Source organism: Mytilus galloprovincialis, chromosome 6 (genome assembly GCF_965363235.1).
Source record: "Mytilus galloprovincialis chromosome 6, xbMytGall1.hap1.1, whole genome shotgun sequence".
Taxonomy (NCBI): domain Eukaryota; kingdom Metazoa; phylum Mollusca; class Bivalvia; order Mytilida; family Mytilidae; genus Mytilus; species Mytilus galloprovincialis.
This window is the reverse complement of record NC_134843.1, coordinates 38,036,516-38,050,767: the sequence shown is the minus strand read 5'-3', so window position 1 is coordinate 38,050,767 and position 14,252 is coordinate 38,036,516. Positions and strand designations below refer to the sequence as shown.

The 14,252-nt window shown below is 34.1% G+C and overlaps 1 protein-coding gene across 1 annotated transcript; it reads right to left on the bottom strand.

Moving 5' to 3' along the window:
- Positions 1 to 3,196: 3,196 nt before the first annotated feature.
- LOC143079518 (uncharacterized) lies at positions 3,197 to 13,260 on the bottom strand. The gene is made up of 2 exons (XM_076254894.1): positions 13,106 to 13,260; positions 3,197 to 4,534 (listed from the first exon to the last, which is right to left on the bottom strand). The coding sequence occupies exons 1-2, from the start codon at positions 13,122 to 13,124 to the stop codon at positions 3,267 to 3,269; spliced, it is 1,287 nt and encodes a 428-aa protein (XP_076111009.1). The 5' UTR covers positions 13,125 to 13,260; the 3' UTR covers positions 3,197 to 3,266.
- Positions 13,261 to 14,252: the final 992 nt, after the last annotated feature.

Genomic DNA, 14,252 nt, shown 5'->3' with positions numbered 1-14,252 from the left:
CACTGAAGCATGGCTGGAGCGCCCCCCTTTTAGGTCAGTCAGCGCCCCCCCCCCCCTTATAAAATGTTCTGGATCCGCCACTGAACTAGTACACGTGCTAATGGCAAAAATGTGTTTAAAATTGTGTTGACTTCTCATTAAAATCAATTTTTATTAATTAAGCTATCTTTTCGATCATTGGAGCAACATTTTTTCTTAAAACGAAACACACATTGTAAAAATATCGATCTATCTTTTTCCTTATATTTTGTCACTGAACATTTTAACAAAATTGTTGATTATATTACTTAAAGAATGAATATAAATTTTATGACACTAACGAAACCCTTTTTTGAGTCGAAATATTTATCATCACGATCGGTTATTTCATCTTGTTCGTTTATTATTATTATGTCACTAGATATTGTTATTACATTAATATTGGTAAATATTGTCGCGAGTAAATTTGTGTATTGCACGTGCCTGCGAGTAGTATTATATAATCTACGAGGGGTAATGTTAACCAATATCCATCCATTAATCCTTTTGTCGTACAGCAATGCTAGAAAAACTTCTTACAACGCAACGTATTTTGTTCACTGATAACGGCAATAATTTGACGCCATATTTACACTTAGTCTAATGCAATATGAATATGTCTTTCTAACTCTTCGTAATGTTCTACGGAAAGTACTATGTTGCTATATAATGTCTTTTGCACCATTTACAACTGATTTATGGACTCAAAAATTAAGGATTATTTTTATCGGTTGGTAAATGTTTCTAGGTAATTTGTTCAGATTTATATGTACTAGTATCGTGAATACGATATTACTTAAAATAGTAACTCCACTTTTTCTTAGTTTTCTCTCTCGGCTTACTGCGAAATAGATATATGAATAGTTGTGTTTTAAAAAAGGACATTTTTCTAAAATTTATATAGCATAGTGATTTTAGGTTGGGTTTTTTTTAAAGAAAAACTTTTAGCCCGAGGGTAAAGATAATTGTCCAAAAATAAAGGATGTCAAGTAAATACGATATCAGTCATAGCCAGAGGCGGATTTAGGGGGGCCCTTTTGAGAAAAAACATTGGTTGCTTATAAAATTATAGGGAATCACTAAAGCTTGACGAGATCGGGTCTCCTCTTAGGCAGCCAGTGGGCCCCAACTTGTGAAAATTTCTGGATCCGCCACTGATAGCTCTATGCGGAATTGTTCACATTGAAGTTTTAAACGATCGTGACTTTTTTATAACTTTATTCCGGACGACCTTGACTAGTTTCACAGACCTTGCACGGACAGTTTGAAATACGATTTGGTTTTAAATTTATTTTATCATTATTCTTTTTTTGTTGTTATTAAGGTCAATTTATTTTGTTGAAATACATTTTATTTGTTCATGTTTTCTTAAAACTTACCAAAATAAATACAAAACTTTAACATTTTATAATGATACATAAAGTTATTTCAAACAATTTTATAGAGGTTTTAAGTTTGTTTTGTAATTAAGCTTCTTTGTGTCTATGTAGTTTCACGGGGAAATAACTCTTAACTATAAACCTTTCACACCAACGGTTGCTTGAAAGCATAATCGAGTGCACACAATATTGTTTCCTATGAATACAAGAAGTAACCACATGAAATTAGTCCCAAATTACAACTAAAAATTCATAAAACAGTTCTGCATATGATTCCTAAAACATTCGTTGATATTAAGTGTATACATCAATAATTTCCAAAAGTTAAATGACTGCTCCCAATTCGTACTACGGTTGGTACGGTAGCAAATCGGGAAACCTCTATTAGGCGCTTCATTTTGCAGATAGAAAGTGATAGGAACATTTTGGAACTGAAATAATAAATGACGGTTTTCAATTCATACATATTTGTTTGTCATTCCTTCATCCCATCAAACAGAGCAAGCCTGTGTTGACCAAAATGGTATCTCAACCCATTACTTATATCATCGTCATGGACTCTTGCTTAGTTCTCATTGGCAATTGTACCACATATTTCTATAAACAAGTATCTCAACCCATTACTTAAATCATCGTCATGGACTCTGTTGTTTAGTTCTCATTGGCAATTGTACCACATATTTCTATAAACAAGTATCTCAACCCATTACTTAAATCATCGTCATGGACTCTGTTGTTTAGTTCTCATTGGCAATTGTACCACATATTTCTATAAACAAGTATCTCAACCCATTACTTAAATCATCGTCATGGACTCTGTTGTTTAGTTCTCATTGGCAATTGTACCACATATTTCTATAAACAAGTATCTCAACCCATTACTTAAATCATCGTCATGGACTCTGTTGTTTAGTTCTCATTGGCAATTGTACCACATATTTCTATAAACAAGTATCTCAACCCATTACTTAAATCATCGTCATGGACTCTGTTGCTTAGTTCTCATTGGCAATCGTACCACTTATTTCTATAAACAAGTGAAAACACAAACCTCGATCGACTGACTGTCAGCGACAATACGGCATGGATTTTGCTCATTGTTGAATCCGTGTTGTGAACTTTTTTTGCATACATCTAGGTCATTTCGACTCTGGCGGGTAGTTGTCTCATTGGCAATAATATCACATCTCTTTATATATCTTTTACGGACTCTCACTTGTTTAAGTGTCTTTAAAAAGTACATAGTGAGCATTGGTCGTTACAAACGTTCACGTAAATTGTCCCAGTCAATGGATAAATTTAATGTGTCAATCAATGGCCACAGCCACACTGTTTTGAATTTCATTCTATTGTACACAAGCCTAATTTTATGAATGAATTTTCAAAACTATATAAGGAGAATTTTAAAAAAATATAAATAATGGTATTGTAGACTAGTGGATATTGTCTCATTGGCGATCATAACTCAGCTCCCTTTTTTCATATCCTACAAACAGAAATCAGATGGGGTATGAGTGCCAATGAGACAATTCTCCATCCAAGTAACGTTGTGTAAAAAGTAAACCATTATAGGTCAAAGAACGACCATCAACAGTGAGTCTTGGCTCACATTGAACAGCAAGCTATAGAAGTGCCCCAAACTGACTCGTGTTAAACAGTTCAAACAGGAAAACCATCGGTCTTATAATTCAATAAAAAACGAGAAATGTTAACTTTTCAGTAAATTCACACGTGGCAATGCATACCAAAACATACCTGGTCATTTCAAAATTATGGACATGGTTATAACAAACAATAAATTGAATTCTAAATATTTATTTGATCAGGGAGTGACAATAGCACTTTGCCGTGAGTTCAACCTTAAATCTTTCAACCCCACATCATGAGATGAAAATAAGATCTTTGGACGAATTTTGCTCTGCTAGAGTGGTAATGAAAATTAGCATTATTCGAATTTCTTACGACACTAAAAAATGAGGAACCGCTTCTACTTATGGAATTAAAAATTTCTGATGCAGATTTAAGTGTATACCAGCATCGATTCCAAAAATTACAAACTCTTTTCGTCTCGGCTTGACCCTTCATATTATTCTCAGCTTGTGTTTTACCCATGACTGCACGGCTCTTGTCCACACTACCCACTACAATGTTTCTTCCATTTTTTCTAAATTTTATGTGTCCTCCACTAACCCCTACATAATGAAGGTTACTACCACTTATGGGGTTATAGGCGAGAACAATCCAGTGCCTCCAGTAGTATTTCCCGGCAAGGAGATTGAATAGTCCAGCGGCAAATTGACTACTTGTCTGACCACTATTAGAAGCAGCGTATGCGTCGATATCCTTTCCGGATTGGGAGTGATATGCATTTGTGCACTGGTTGTCTATTTGATCGAACTTTACTTTCACTTGTTTTATTTTATTTTCCCAATCAGCCGTCATAAAATTTGCATTGTGTGTAAATTGTTTTACTAGAAGATAGCCCAATTCAACTTTTACAGCTTGCAAGAGAAGTTGCATTACACCGAGTAGAAATATTTGCGTCTTCGCTCGGTCATTTTCGGTATAACTCAAAACTTGAGTACCTAATTGTTTTTGGATTTCATGCTGTTCGACGATGGCTTGATATAATTTTAAGCCACTATTCTGATAATCACTATCATAATTATCAATAAATATTAGCTTCCGGTTTGGCACAGCAGCCGACGGAACAGAATATACATATTCTAACTGGTGCGAAACTGCCTTGATCCTTTGTTCTAGTTGCCCAAAGTTGATTTCAACGGTATTCCACTGAATCAATCGTTCGACGTCGTCAAATCGATTATCAAATTGATCCAAACGATTGTCGATATTCCTCATCATAGTTTTCATGTAAGCCAACTCATCAGACTCTGATGGAATGAACGCCATGACGACCCCTATAAATGGACCCAATGCGCCAAGGTAGGGACCAATATTTTTTGCGATCTTTGTTAAAGAGTTTCTAAATTCCTTCTTTTCAAGCATTTCCGCTATCCCTTTTCCGAGTTCAAGGCCAGCAGTAACTTGTTGTTTTTGATCCGGAGAAAGGCTGTGGCTAGGTGAGGAAAATAACATCAATAGAGTTACCAAGAAAGACCATTTGGATACCAACTCTGAAATGATATAAGTAAAATGAATTTGATTAAATGAATAAATGATTTAGGAATAAACAAGTTGATTGGACTTCAGCTTCATCAAAAACTACCTTGACTAAAAACTTTAACCTGAAACTCGCACTTTTAATTTCTATGTTCAGTGGACCATGAAAATGGGGTCAAAAGTTTAATTTTGTTTTAAAATAAGAAAGATCATATCATAAGGAACATGTGTACTAAGTTTCAAGTTGATTGGACTTCAGCTTCATCAAAAACTACCTTGACCAAAAACTTAAACCTGAAACTCCCCTTTTCATTTTCTATGTTCAGTGGACCGTGAAATTGGGGTCAAAAGTCTAATTTGGCTTTAAAATTAGAAAGATCATATCATAAGCAACAAGTGTACTAAGTTACTAGTTGATTGGACTTCAGCTTCATCAAAAACTACCTTGACCAAAAACTTTAACCTGAACGGACGAACGGACGCACGGACGCACAGACGGACGGAGGCACAGACCAGAAAACATAATGCCCCTCTACTATCGTAGGTGGGGCATAAAAAAAACTAGAGGCTCCAAGTAGCCTGTGTCGCTCAAATGATATTTTTATTTACAATTGATGCATGAAACAATGCAACCGTTATACTTTTGCTTTAGTTTCAGACATTTTCCTCCTAAGTTGGTTGGCATGTAGGGTCATCAGACACATTTTTTAAACTCGATACCATTATTGTGACCAAGTTTATTTAATTTGGCACATTTTTAAAACTCTATACCATTATTGTGACCAAGTTTATCTAATTTGGCTCAGTTGTTTCAGGAGAAGTCTTTTGTTAAAGATAACAAAGATTTATAAAAAAATATTGACTAAGGGCAATAACTCCTTAATAGGGTCAATTTGGCTTATTTGTAGATTGAGATCTTACTTTGCTGAACATAGAGATCAACTATCTGTAATAAAATTCAAGATAAATAACCAAAAACTGCAAAATTTCCGTAAAATTACTAATACAGGGCCAGCAACCCAACAAGGTTTGTCCGATTTGTATGAAAATTTCAGGACCGATAGAACGTGACCTGATACACGTTTACCCCCCCCCCCCCCCCCCCATATGTCAGATTTGCTCTAAATGCTTTGGTTTCAGATATATATATAAGCCAAAATCTACATTTTACCCACAGGCACTTGTTTCTATCCATACGAAGGTCGACTATCCATTTCTATTTATATGGATAGTCGACCTTCGTATGGATAGAAACAAGTGCCTGTGATTTTACCCCTAGGTTCCATTTTTAGCCATCTTGCTTGGTCGGGTCATGGTTAAATTTGTCTTGGTAGTTTCAGAGGAGAAGATTTTTGTAATTATAAGATTATAAAAATTTACAGTTACTATAAAGGATAATAAATGACTAGCTGTCAAATTCATGTTCACCGATTTTCATCAAATTTATATATTTTATTTATAACAATGTAAAACATTCATCCAAACTATCAAGTCTAAAATAAACAACGTGCATGAAAAGACGTAGCTTCGTTTCGTGTGTAATTTAGTCAAGACGCCATCTAACTATTTATCGAGTTGACCTTTAATTTCATCCGATGACCAAATAAGCGTTGTAAACATAAACAAAGATATAAATAGATTAAACAAACTCGTGCTGTTGGATTATTTTATGTCTATTGAATTTCATTTTCTAGATGAAAAATAAATATTTATCATCGTTTTACCTGCATAAGCATGATATTTTGTGGATCGAATCAGTCAATCAAATGATTTACCTTTGTTTCACTTTCAATGTTGACATTCTTTTCATTTAAATAACTATACACATACAATTCACGTGTTATCCATCTCAATCTAAGGGGTTAAATTGAAGTTCACATGAATGCGGATTCAATAAGGGTTGCAAGTGAATAATTCAAAATCAATGTTTTTTTTTGCTTATTTTGACAAAATTGAACCATACTGGCTGCTAAAAGCTAAATATTATTTCACTATTTGCATTTCATTACTGATTGGGCAAATAAAAAAAGACATTGGATTTTTTATACATCTCGTAGCTAGTGCCCCTTTAAGGGGTCAATTGACCATTTTGGTCTTTATGACTTTTGTAGAATTTACTTTGCTGAACATTCTCACTGTTCAGTTTAGAATGAAATTCAAAACAGTGTGGCTGTGGCCATTGATTGACACATTAAATTCATCCATTGACTGGGACAATTTATGTGAACGTTTGTCTGTAACGACCACTGTTCACGACGTACCATCGATAGACATTTAAACTGTGGGGTCACCAAAGATTTCTTAACGCCTTTAATTATAAAATAATTCAAAAAATTAATCAGGAATAACCTTTATGTTTTGATTTATATAATTGATATAAATCAAAACATCGTGTTATTTCTGATTAGTTTTTCGAATTACTTTATTAAGGTGTTGAGAATCTTTGGTGACCCCATAGTTTAGGCGTCTTTAAAAAGTACATAGTGAGCAGTAGTTGTTACATACAAACGTTCACTAAATTGTCCCAGTCAATGGATGAATTTAATGTGTCAATCAATGGCCACAGCCACACTGTTTTGAATTTCATTCTATCTCTATTTATAATAATATTCAAGATAACCAAAAACTGCTAAATTTCCTTAAAATGGCCAATTCAGGGGCACTAAGCAACCCACCAACGGATTGTCCGATTTGTATGAAAATTTCAGGACCGATAGATCGTGACCTGATACACGTTTACCCCCATGTCAGATTTGCTCTTAGTAGAGCTTTCTTACAAATTGACGAAAGGTACGTATGCTTGACGAATCATACGCAAGACTCGTTTAAGGGATCCTTTCTTTTGACATATTTAAATAATAGTCGTGGAACTTCGGACAATTATCCTACATGCAACGACACTTATTAAATTGAGTTTTTCTTGGGATATATTTAGGATTTCGGGACGTACGATAGGTTATAATAGATACCACCAGGTCGGAGGAGATAACACTTCAAAATATCCTAAATATAAAATATAGAGTAGTCAGACGAAAACATTTCCCCTAATAGACTGAAAACCGGCCCTCTTCAATATTACAATGTTGCACCGTTTAACCTAAAAAAAAATGTCAAAGCAAATACATTGTCTTTTTCCCTTACAGAAAATGAGAAAAATCAAAGCACAAATACTTCCTTGATTCAAAATTTACAACGCTCAAAATAATAAAATGAAAATGAAGAAAATAAGATGATCTTCAAACTATGCCATATGCTGGTGCTCGTTTAATAACTTTTGAATCATTGCCTCTCCCCTGGTAATATTCATTGCTCCCCCCTTAATGTGTATATATGATACACCGGAGCAATGGAAGGGTTGTTTTAGTGTATAATTACGTTTTGCCTATTGTCCTGAACATTCATGAAATATTAGCCACTGGACGATAAGTGACAACTTTGCGTCTATCTTCCAAACATGTGTACTGTTAAATCGTCATTATAAAATCAACAAAATTGTAGATTTATTTTCTTGATATACAAAATCTGTTTTTCTAGATTTATTTAACATTTCTTTTTAAAAACATTGTAGCATAATTTATTTTAGCAAATCTCGATATTCCACTTTGACAATTTGCTGAAAGTTTACTATAAAAAATAAAAATAGATTTGAATCTTGTCGTTAAATTTAGACTAACGTACTTCAATAATGCCATTGAAATGTTAATCGTGAAACTCGTGCATAAAAAAAATCCCGCGGAAATGTGTGTACTCGTGGTTTACGTCAGTAACGTATCGGACGTAAGTGTATTTGACATTATTTTTCTCTGTTTGATTATATTAAAATCGTGTATTATTTACGATATCATTATTTTTGAAAAATAAACTTGATTTAGAAAAGAATGCTGTTTTACTGGATAAAACAAAGACTCTTTTAACTGTTATTGTGGAAATGAAATACGTGCTCCCTTTACGTTCGTTCGTACCTTTCGTCAATTTGTAAGAAAGCTCTAATGCTTCGGTTTCAGATATATACACATGGAAAAAAGTATTGCAACACCTTGATTTTTCAAAATTTGAAAAATCAGCCTCTTTTGTTGGATGATATATAATAAGATATTTGTATAATATTATTGAAACATAGTTTATGATAACATTGGCATTGAAACGAACAAAAAATGTTTGAAAAAAAAAATGATTTACATAACCACAATTTTAATAACAAAATGAAGTGTTTTTTGTGCAAAAAAATGCATTTTACAACTTTGGCTGTAGTCGAACTTTTCAATGTCAGACATTTCAAAATTAATCTTCAGATGACTGTTCACATCATGGTTGGTCGTTATACGCCAAAAAAATAGTACTTTGTGCGCAGGCTCCATTCAAACGGATAACTGCATCTTAACGTCTTTTGATTCCTGCCAAAAATCCACTAATTTGTTGCTAAGGTAGCAGCAACAATTTCTGATGAAGTGCATTGTTTATTTCACGATGTGTTTAAACTGGGGTGTCCTTTCGCGCACTTTCCGCCCAATAGTGTCCAATATATGCTCGATATGGTTCAAATCTGGGCTACAATCCGTCTAAGGAAGATGACCCGAATTCCATTGGAACAATGAATCTTCCTCCACGATGCTAATTTTCAACTTAAGCGAGCTTTGCACTACATTGGATACGGAAAACTGTGTGTCTGTTCGTTAGCAAAGGTCTCCGAAATGGTCTTATCGCACGATAACCAGTAGCGATGAGTCGATCTCGAACAGTTCTTGCTAAAAGGCTTCTGTATGCACACCACTCTCTTTTTGGGATTGTATTGTATGCAATGGATTTCCTTATGACCAACCTTTATTATGCTTGATTTTCCCTAGTAAATGGTATAGGGGGTCTTCTTTATCTCGGAAGATCTTTAACATCGTTTAGTGCCATTTTTTATTCTTAAAACGACTTATAGTGGAATGGTGATGACCAACAATGATTGCAGTTGTTACAGCGACATCCTTGCTTCTCTCATGCTGATAATCTGTCATCTTGCTGCAGTTGTCGAGGACCCATTACAAGGTGTCAATCACATAACTTTAACAACTTGGTTATTTAAAGTGTTGAAAACAATGAGGATGAAAACATCTGTTTTGCTGTTTACGGGTACAGTAGCTGCATGTGCGAATAAAAACTTACCGAGTCGATATTTATTGATTAAACTCAGGTGATACTTAAATAATGTTTAAGTAGTTCTATTTTACCAAATTATATCACAAAAAAATAAAAAATGTTTTTTTTAATTTCAATTTCAATTTGGTGTTGCAACACTTTTTTCCAGGTGTATATATATATAAGCCAAAATCTACATTTTACCCCTAGGTTCTATTTTTAGCCATCTTGCTTGGTTGGTCGGGTCATCGGACACACTTTTAATCAAGATACCCCAATGATGATTGTGGTAAAGTTTGCTTAAATTTGGCACAGAAGTGTTTCAGAGAAGATTTTTTAAAAAGTTTACGACAGACGACGACGGACGCAAAGTGACGAGAAAAGCTTAATTGACCAGGTCAGTTAAAAATAAGCTTTTATCCTGCAATCAGCCAACTAATTTCAAATTAGTAGTTGCTTGTATATTGATGAAATGTTTATGTGAATATTTCTTTTTGTGCGACAGTTTATGTTGGGGTCTAACGCGTAGTCCGCGATAAACAGGCCGTTAATTAAGAAATAATTCGTTAGGGCTTGAATATATAATCACTGATTTTACCCTGAGCGATAGCAGTTTTAAAGCATGGCAGCACCTAGATATATACAAATTTCATTTTGTGTCTTGATAAGATAAAAAAAACAACTTGTGGATTTATCTACTAAATATTTTTTTTGTTTCCTTGCAGCGGGTGGCGAAATCACCATACGGTCTTCAACAATGAACAAAGCACATACCACATAGTCAGATCTAGAAGGCTCAGAAATCACAAATGTAAAACAATTTAAAGGCGGAAAACTAACGATATAATTAAGGTTAATGACCTCTTCTGTAGCCATGTGCATTACGAAACTACAAAATACAATAGTATAAAAACGGTAAAGATAACTAATGATAGAGATGGGCCTTTTGTACATACATATATTGTTTCGTAAAGCTTTATTTTTTCTACAGATCGTTATTTTATTTATTCTATTTGCCACAAAACTCATTTCTGTTGAATGCAATGAAAAAAGAAAAGAATAAAAGTTTGCACGAAGTTTCCCCTTGGTATATGTATAAAATGATCCATCTCTATGTACTTATAAACTATCGGTAGCACATGGGTTTGTTGTTATATTGTGAACATGTGTTCATGTTTACAATAATATTTAAATTTTTACATAACGATAAGGAACCTTAACAAAGTTAAGAGTTTAAAGTTCTTTATACTGGTCATTCGCGGTAAAAGTTTTACATTGAAAATACATTTCCATAGCTTGGCCATTCGAAGCACAGCCTTAGTGCAGTATTCAAAAAGTGCTAAACTACTTTTAAATTACTACTTGAAGAAAAAACTCGTGTTGTTTTAACCAATATTTTAGAGGCCTTAGATATACTGAGTGCCAATGAAAACGCAACACTTGGTTTTTGAAAAATAAAATTTATATTAGAAATCATGATCTTTCAAAATGAATTGTTCTTGAAAATTAACAATTCTAACAATAGATCGATATCAAACAAAAATGTTTCATTTTCATCTTTCGGGCGCAATAGATAAACGAAACATCCAATGTCGAATCATCAAATCACAGTCCTAACAAAAAATGTTACAACCCTGTTGTGCAGCGCAATCTCGACAGCGCCGCGGAATTGATCATCCCGGACGTTTAATGTGATCTCGAGGAATGTTATTCCACTTATCCTGCAAAGCAAACTCAAGCTGACTTTTTGATATTGGTGGTGGTTTTCATCGTCTAAACCATGTCAAATCTGATGCACAATTTGCTCTATCGGACCTAAATCTGGCGAAACGCATGACTTTTGGCCAAGGCGGGTGCCAAACGTCTATGTAACCACCACTGACGATTTTTGGTACATAATGAATGATTTTTGGTCTACAGAATTCGATGTTTACGCCACACGGCCGTTAAGATGTCGGCTGTGGTGCTCTTTAACTGTTGAATTTCTGCGCAAATGGTGCTTTACTGAAATTGCTTCAGAGAATCTACCGTGACTACCATTGAACTCTCGTGACCTTTGGACATCCATCAGAGTCGATATCGGATATGTTAAAGACCAAATGTATCGGTTTTGCTGAGCGTTTCTTGCTTTTTGAACCCCGGGATGTGGCTTATCATTAACTGATCCATTTTTGTTGAATTTGTGGATGATTTGGGTTATTGTAGAGGCTACAGTCTTCTCGAAATTGTATGCTGTGAAAGGCTTCATTGGATCATGCCGGAAACTGCATGTCGCTGGTTGTCAGAAAGTCCTGGCATTTACTCAGATGTTTATTGCAGTTTCCTTACAATAAGGGCGGGAAAATTCATGACATTAGCCAAGCTTTAAATGACAAAATCGTGAAAATGGTGCGTATATTGAAAAGCGGTGAACTCGGTTTATGTCCGTTCAAAATAACCCTTACTTCGCATTTGTTCCAAAAATTACCCAACCGTAAAGTTGTCGACAATTGTCTTTTAAGTCATTTCCAACCAACTTTATAAAGTTCTAATATAAAATAAATAAAAATTATCAGACTTTTTTGAAAAACAAAAGTGTTGCGTTTTCATTGGCACTCAGTATATTTTCAAAATGGTTTATAGCCTAAACATTTTCTTAACCGTTGCGTGTTTGTTCTCCCTTTTAACGTGTTTAAGGTTTAAGCTATAATATGTTAATGCATGTTGATTTTAACCAGTAACTAGTCTAGTTTGAGTATAAAAAAAAACAGGCCTCGAGAGTTGTAAACTTGTTCCAAGGAAATCATTGCTGGCGCTGCATGCAATAATTCTCTACCGTTCAAGCACCGAATTTCCAAATATGGAAGTACAAAGGGAAAGGCGGTACATTTTCTATAAATTTTTCATATATTACTGCTGAATATACACAATGGTACATAAATCTTAAATGTACAAAAAATTATTACAAAAATAAATATGTAACACAGCAACAAATGGCAACCACTGAATTACAGGCTCCTAACTTGGGACAGGCACATGCAAACATAATATGGCGGGTTAAACATGTAAGGCAGCAACCATTTGATTTTCTGAGGGGGGGGGGGGGGCTATGGTTTTTTTTGGAAAAAAAAGTTCGTTTCCAGTTTTTGGAGAAAAAAATAATTTGTTTTTGATTCTGAGAAAAAAAAAATTGTTTGTTTCACCCTCAGCTGCCACTATATGTAATGCTAAAATTGAAAGAAAAAAAATTGTTTTTGACTTGTCGCGAAAAAAATAGATTGTTTTTCGGCGTAGGCGAAAAAAAAAAATTTGTCCAGAAAAAAAAACCATAGCCCCTGAGCCTGCCTAAGCGGGATTTCAACCCTCCCCTAAACAGGAAGCATAGTGTAAAAGAACAATATAAGAACGAACTATTAAATTCACTTGTAAAAAGCTAAAACCATCACATGGATACAAATTAAAAAGTCTATTTTCGTAATTACCCATGCTAATCTTCACCATTCTGTTTTCTGTTTGCCAAGACAACTTTAAATTTCAAACGTTCGTTGGTTCGTTTGCAAATAAAGCTGCGTCTCCCCCAATTCAAATGAATTTCAAATGTGAGATTCAATGTTATATATACCGAATTAAACAAAAGAAAACTTTCCCGCGTTTAAAAATCGTGCAGCATAAGTTTTAACTTTAAACCTGTTATACCGGTATAACAATAGTAGGGTTTAATTCGGGACAATGGTAAATGTTTTGTTAAAAGACATCAACAAATACACATGATGGACCATGTGATTCATGTATTTTAAGCACGTGTACGTGTATTTGTTTATAGATATATACAGTTATCGTTTGTTGATGTAGTTCATAAGGGAGCTACCATTTGATTTTTATGGGGGGCTAGGATGAAAAAATTTGTCCTGCATTTTTTTTTAGTTGTAATTTCTGTCCTGCTTTTTTATTTTTCACTCTATTCGGTCCTGCCTTTTTTTTTATTAGTTTATCCTGACTTTTTTTACCTAAGTTGTCATCCTGCCTTTTTTTTTTTGCAAAGTGTCTCATCCTGCCTTTTTTTTTACTCAAAACTCCTGTCCTGCCTATTTTTTTCAAATTTCATCCTAGCCCCCCATAAAAGTCAAATGGTAGACTAGCTCCCTAAGTGTTTCTCGTTTTTCGATTTTGGCAAAAACAGAAAAAAGCAAAATTAAATTCTGATAATAGTTAACACAAACTTTGATTTCATAACAGATATCAGTGTTGTAAAACTTAAATAGCACTTAAAAATCATATTGAAAAATAAAAAAAAACAACATGTTAAGGTTCATCATAACCTTTTGGCTAAAATGGCCGTATTTACACCCCAGATTTTACTCTGAGTACAGACTAACCTATACACCTGCAACAGTTTTTAGGGATGGCAGGAACTAGATATATAAATTTTAAATGCATTTTGTGTTTTAGAAAATTATAAACTTTTCTAGATTTTGCTATTCATTTTTTTTCGTTCCTGCAGAAGGTGCAAAAATTAACTAAGTAGTGAAAACGATTGAGAAGCTCCCCTCATATAATCAATGTTGTGAGTAGTATTGATTTAAATGGACAATAGATGGACAATAGACACCTGTAAACAATAGGTGATTT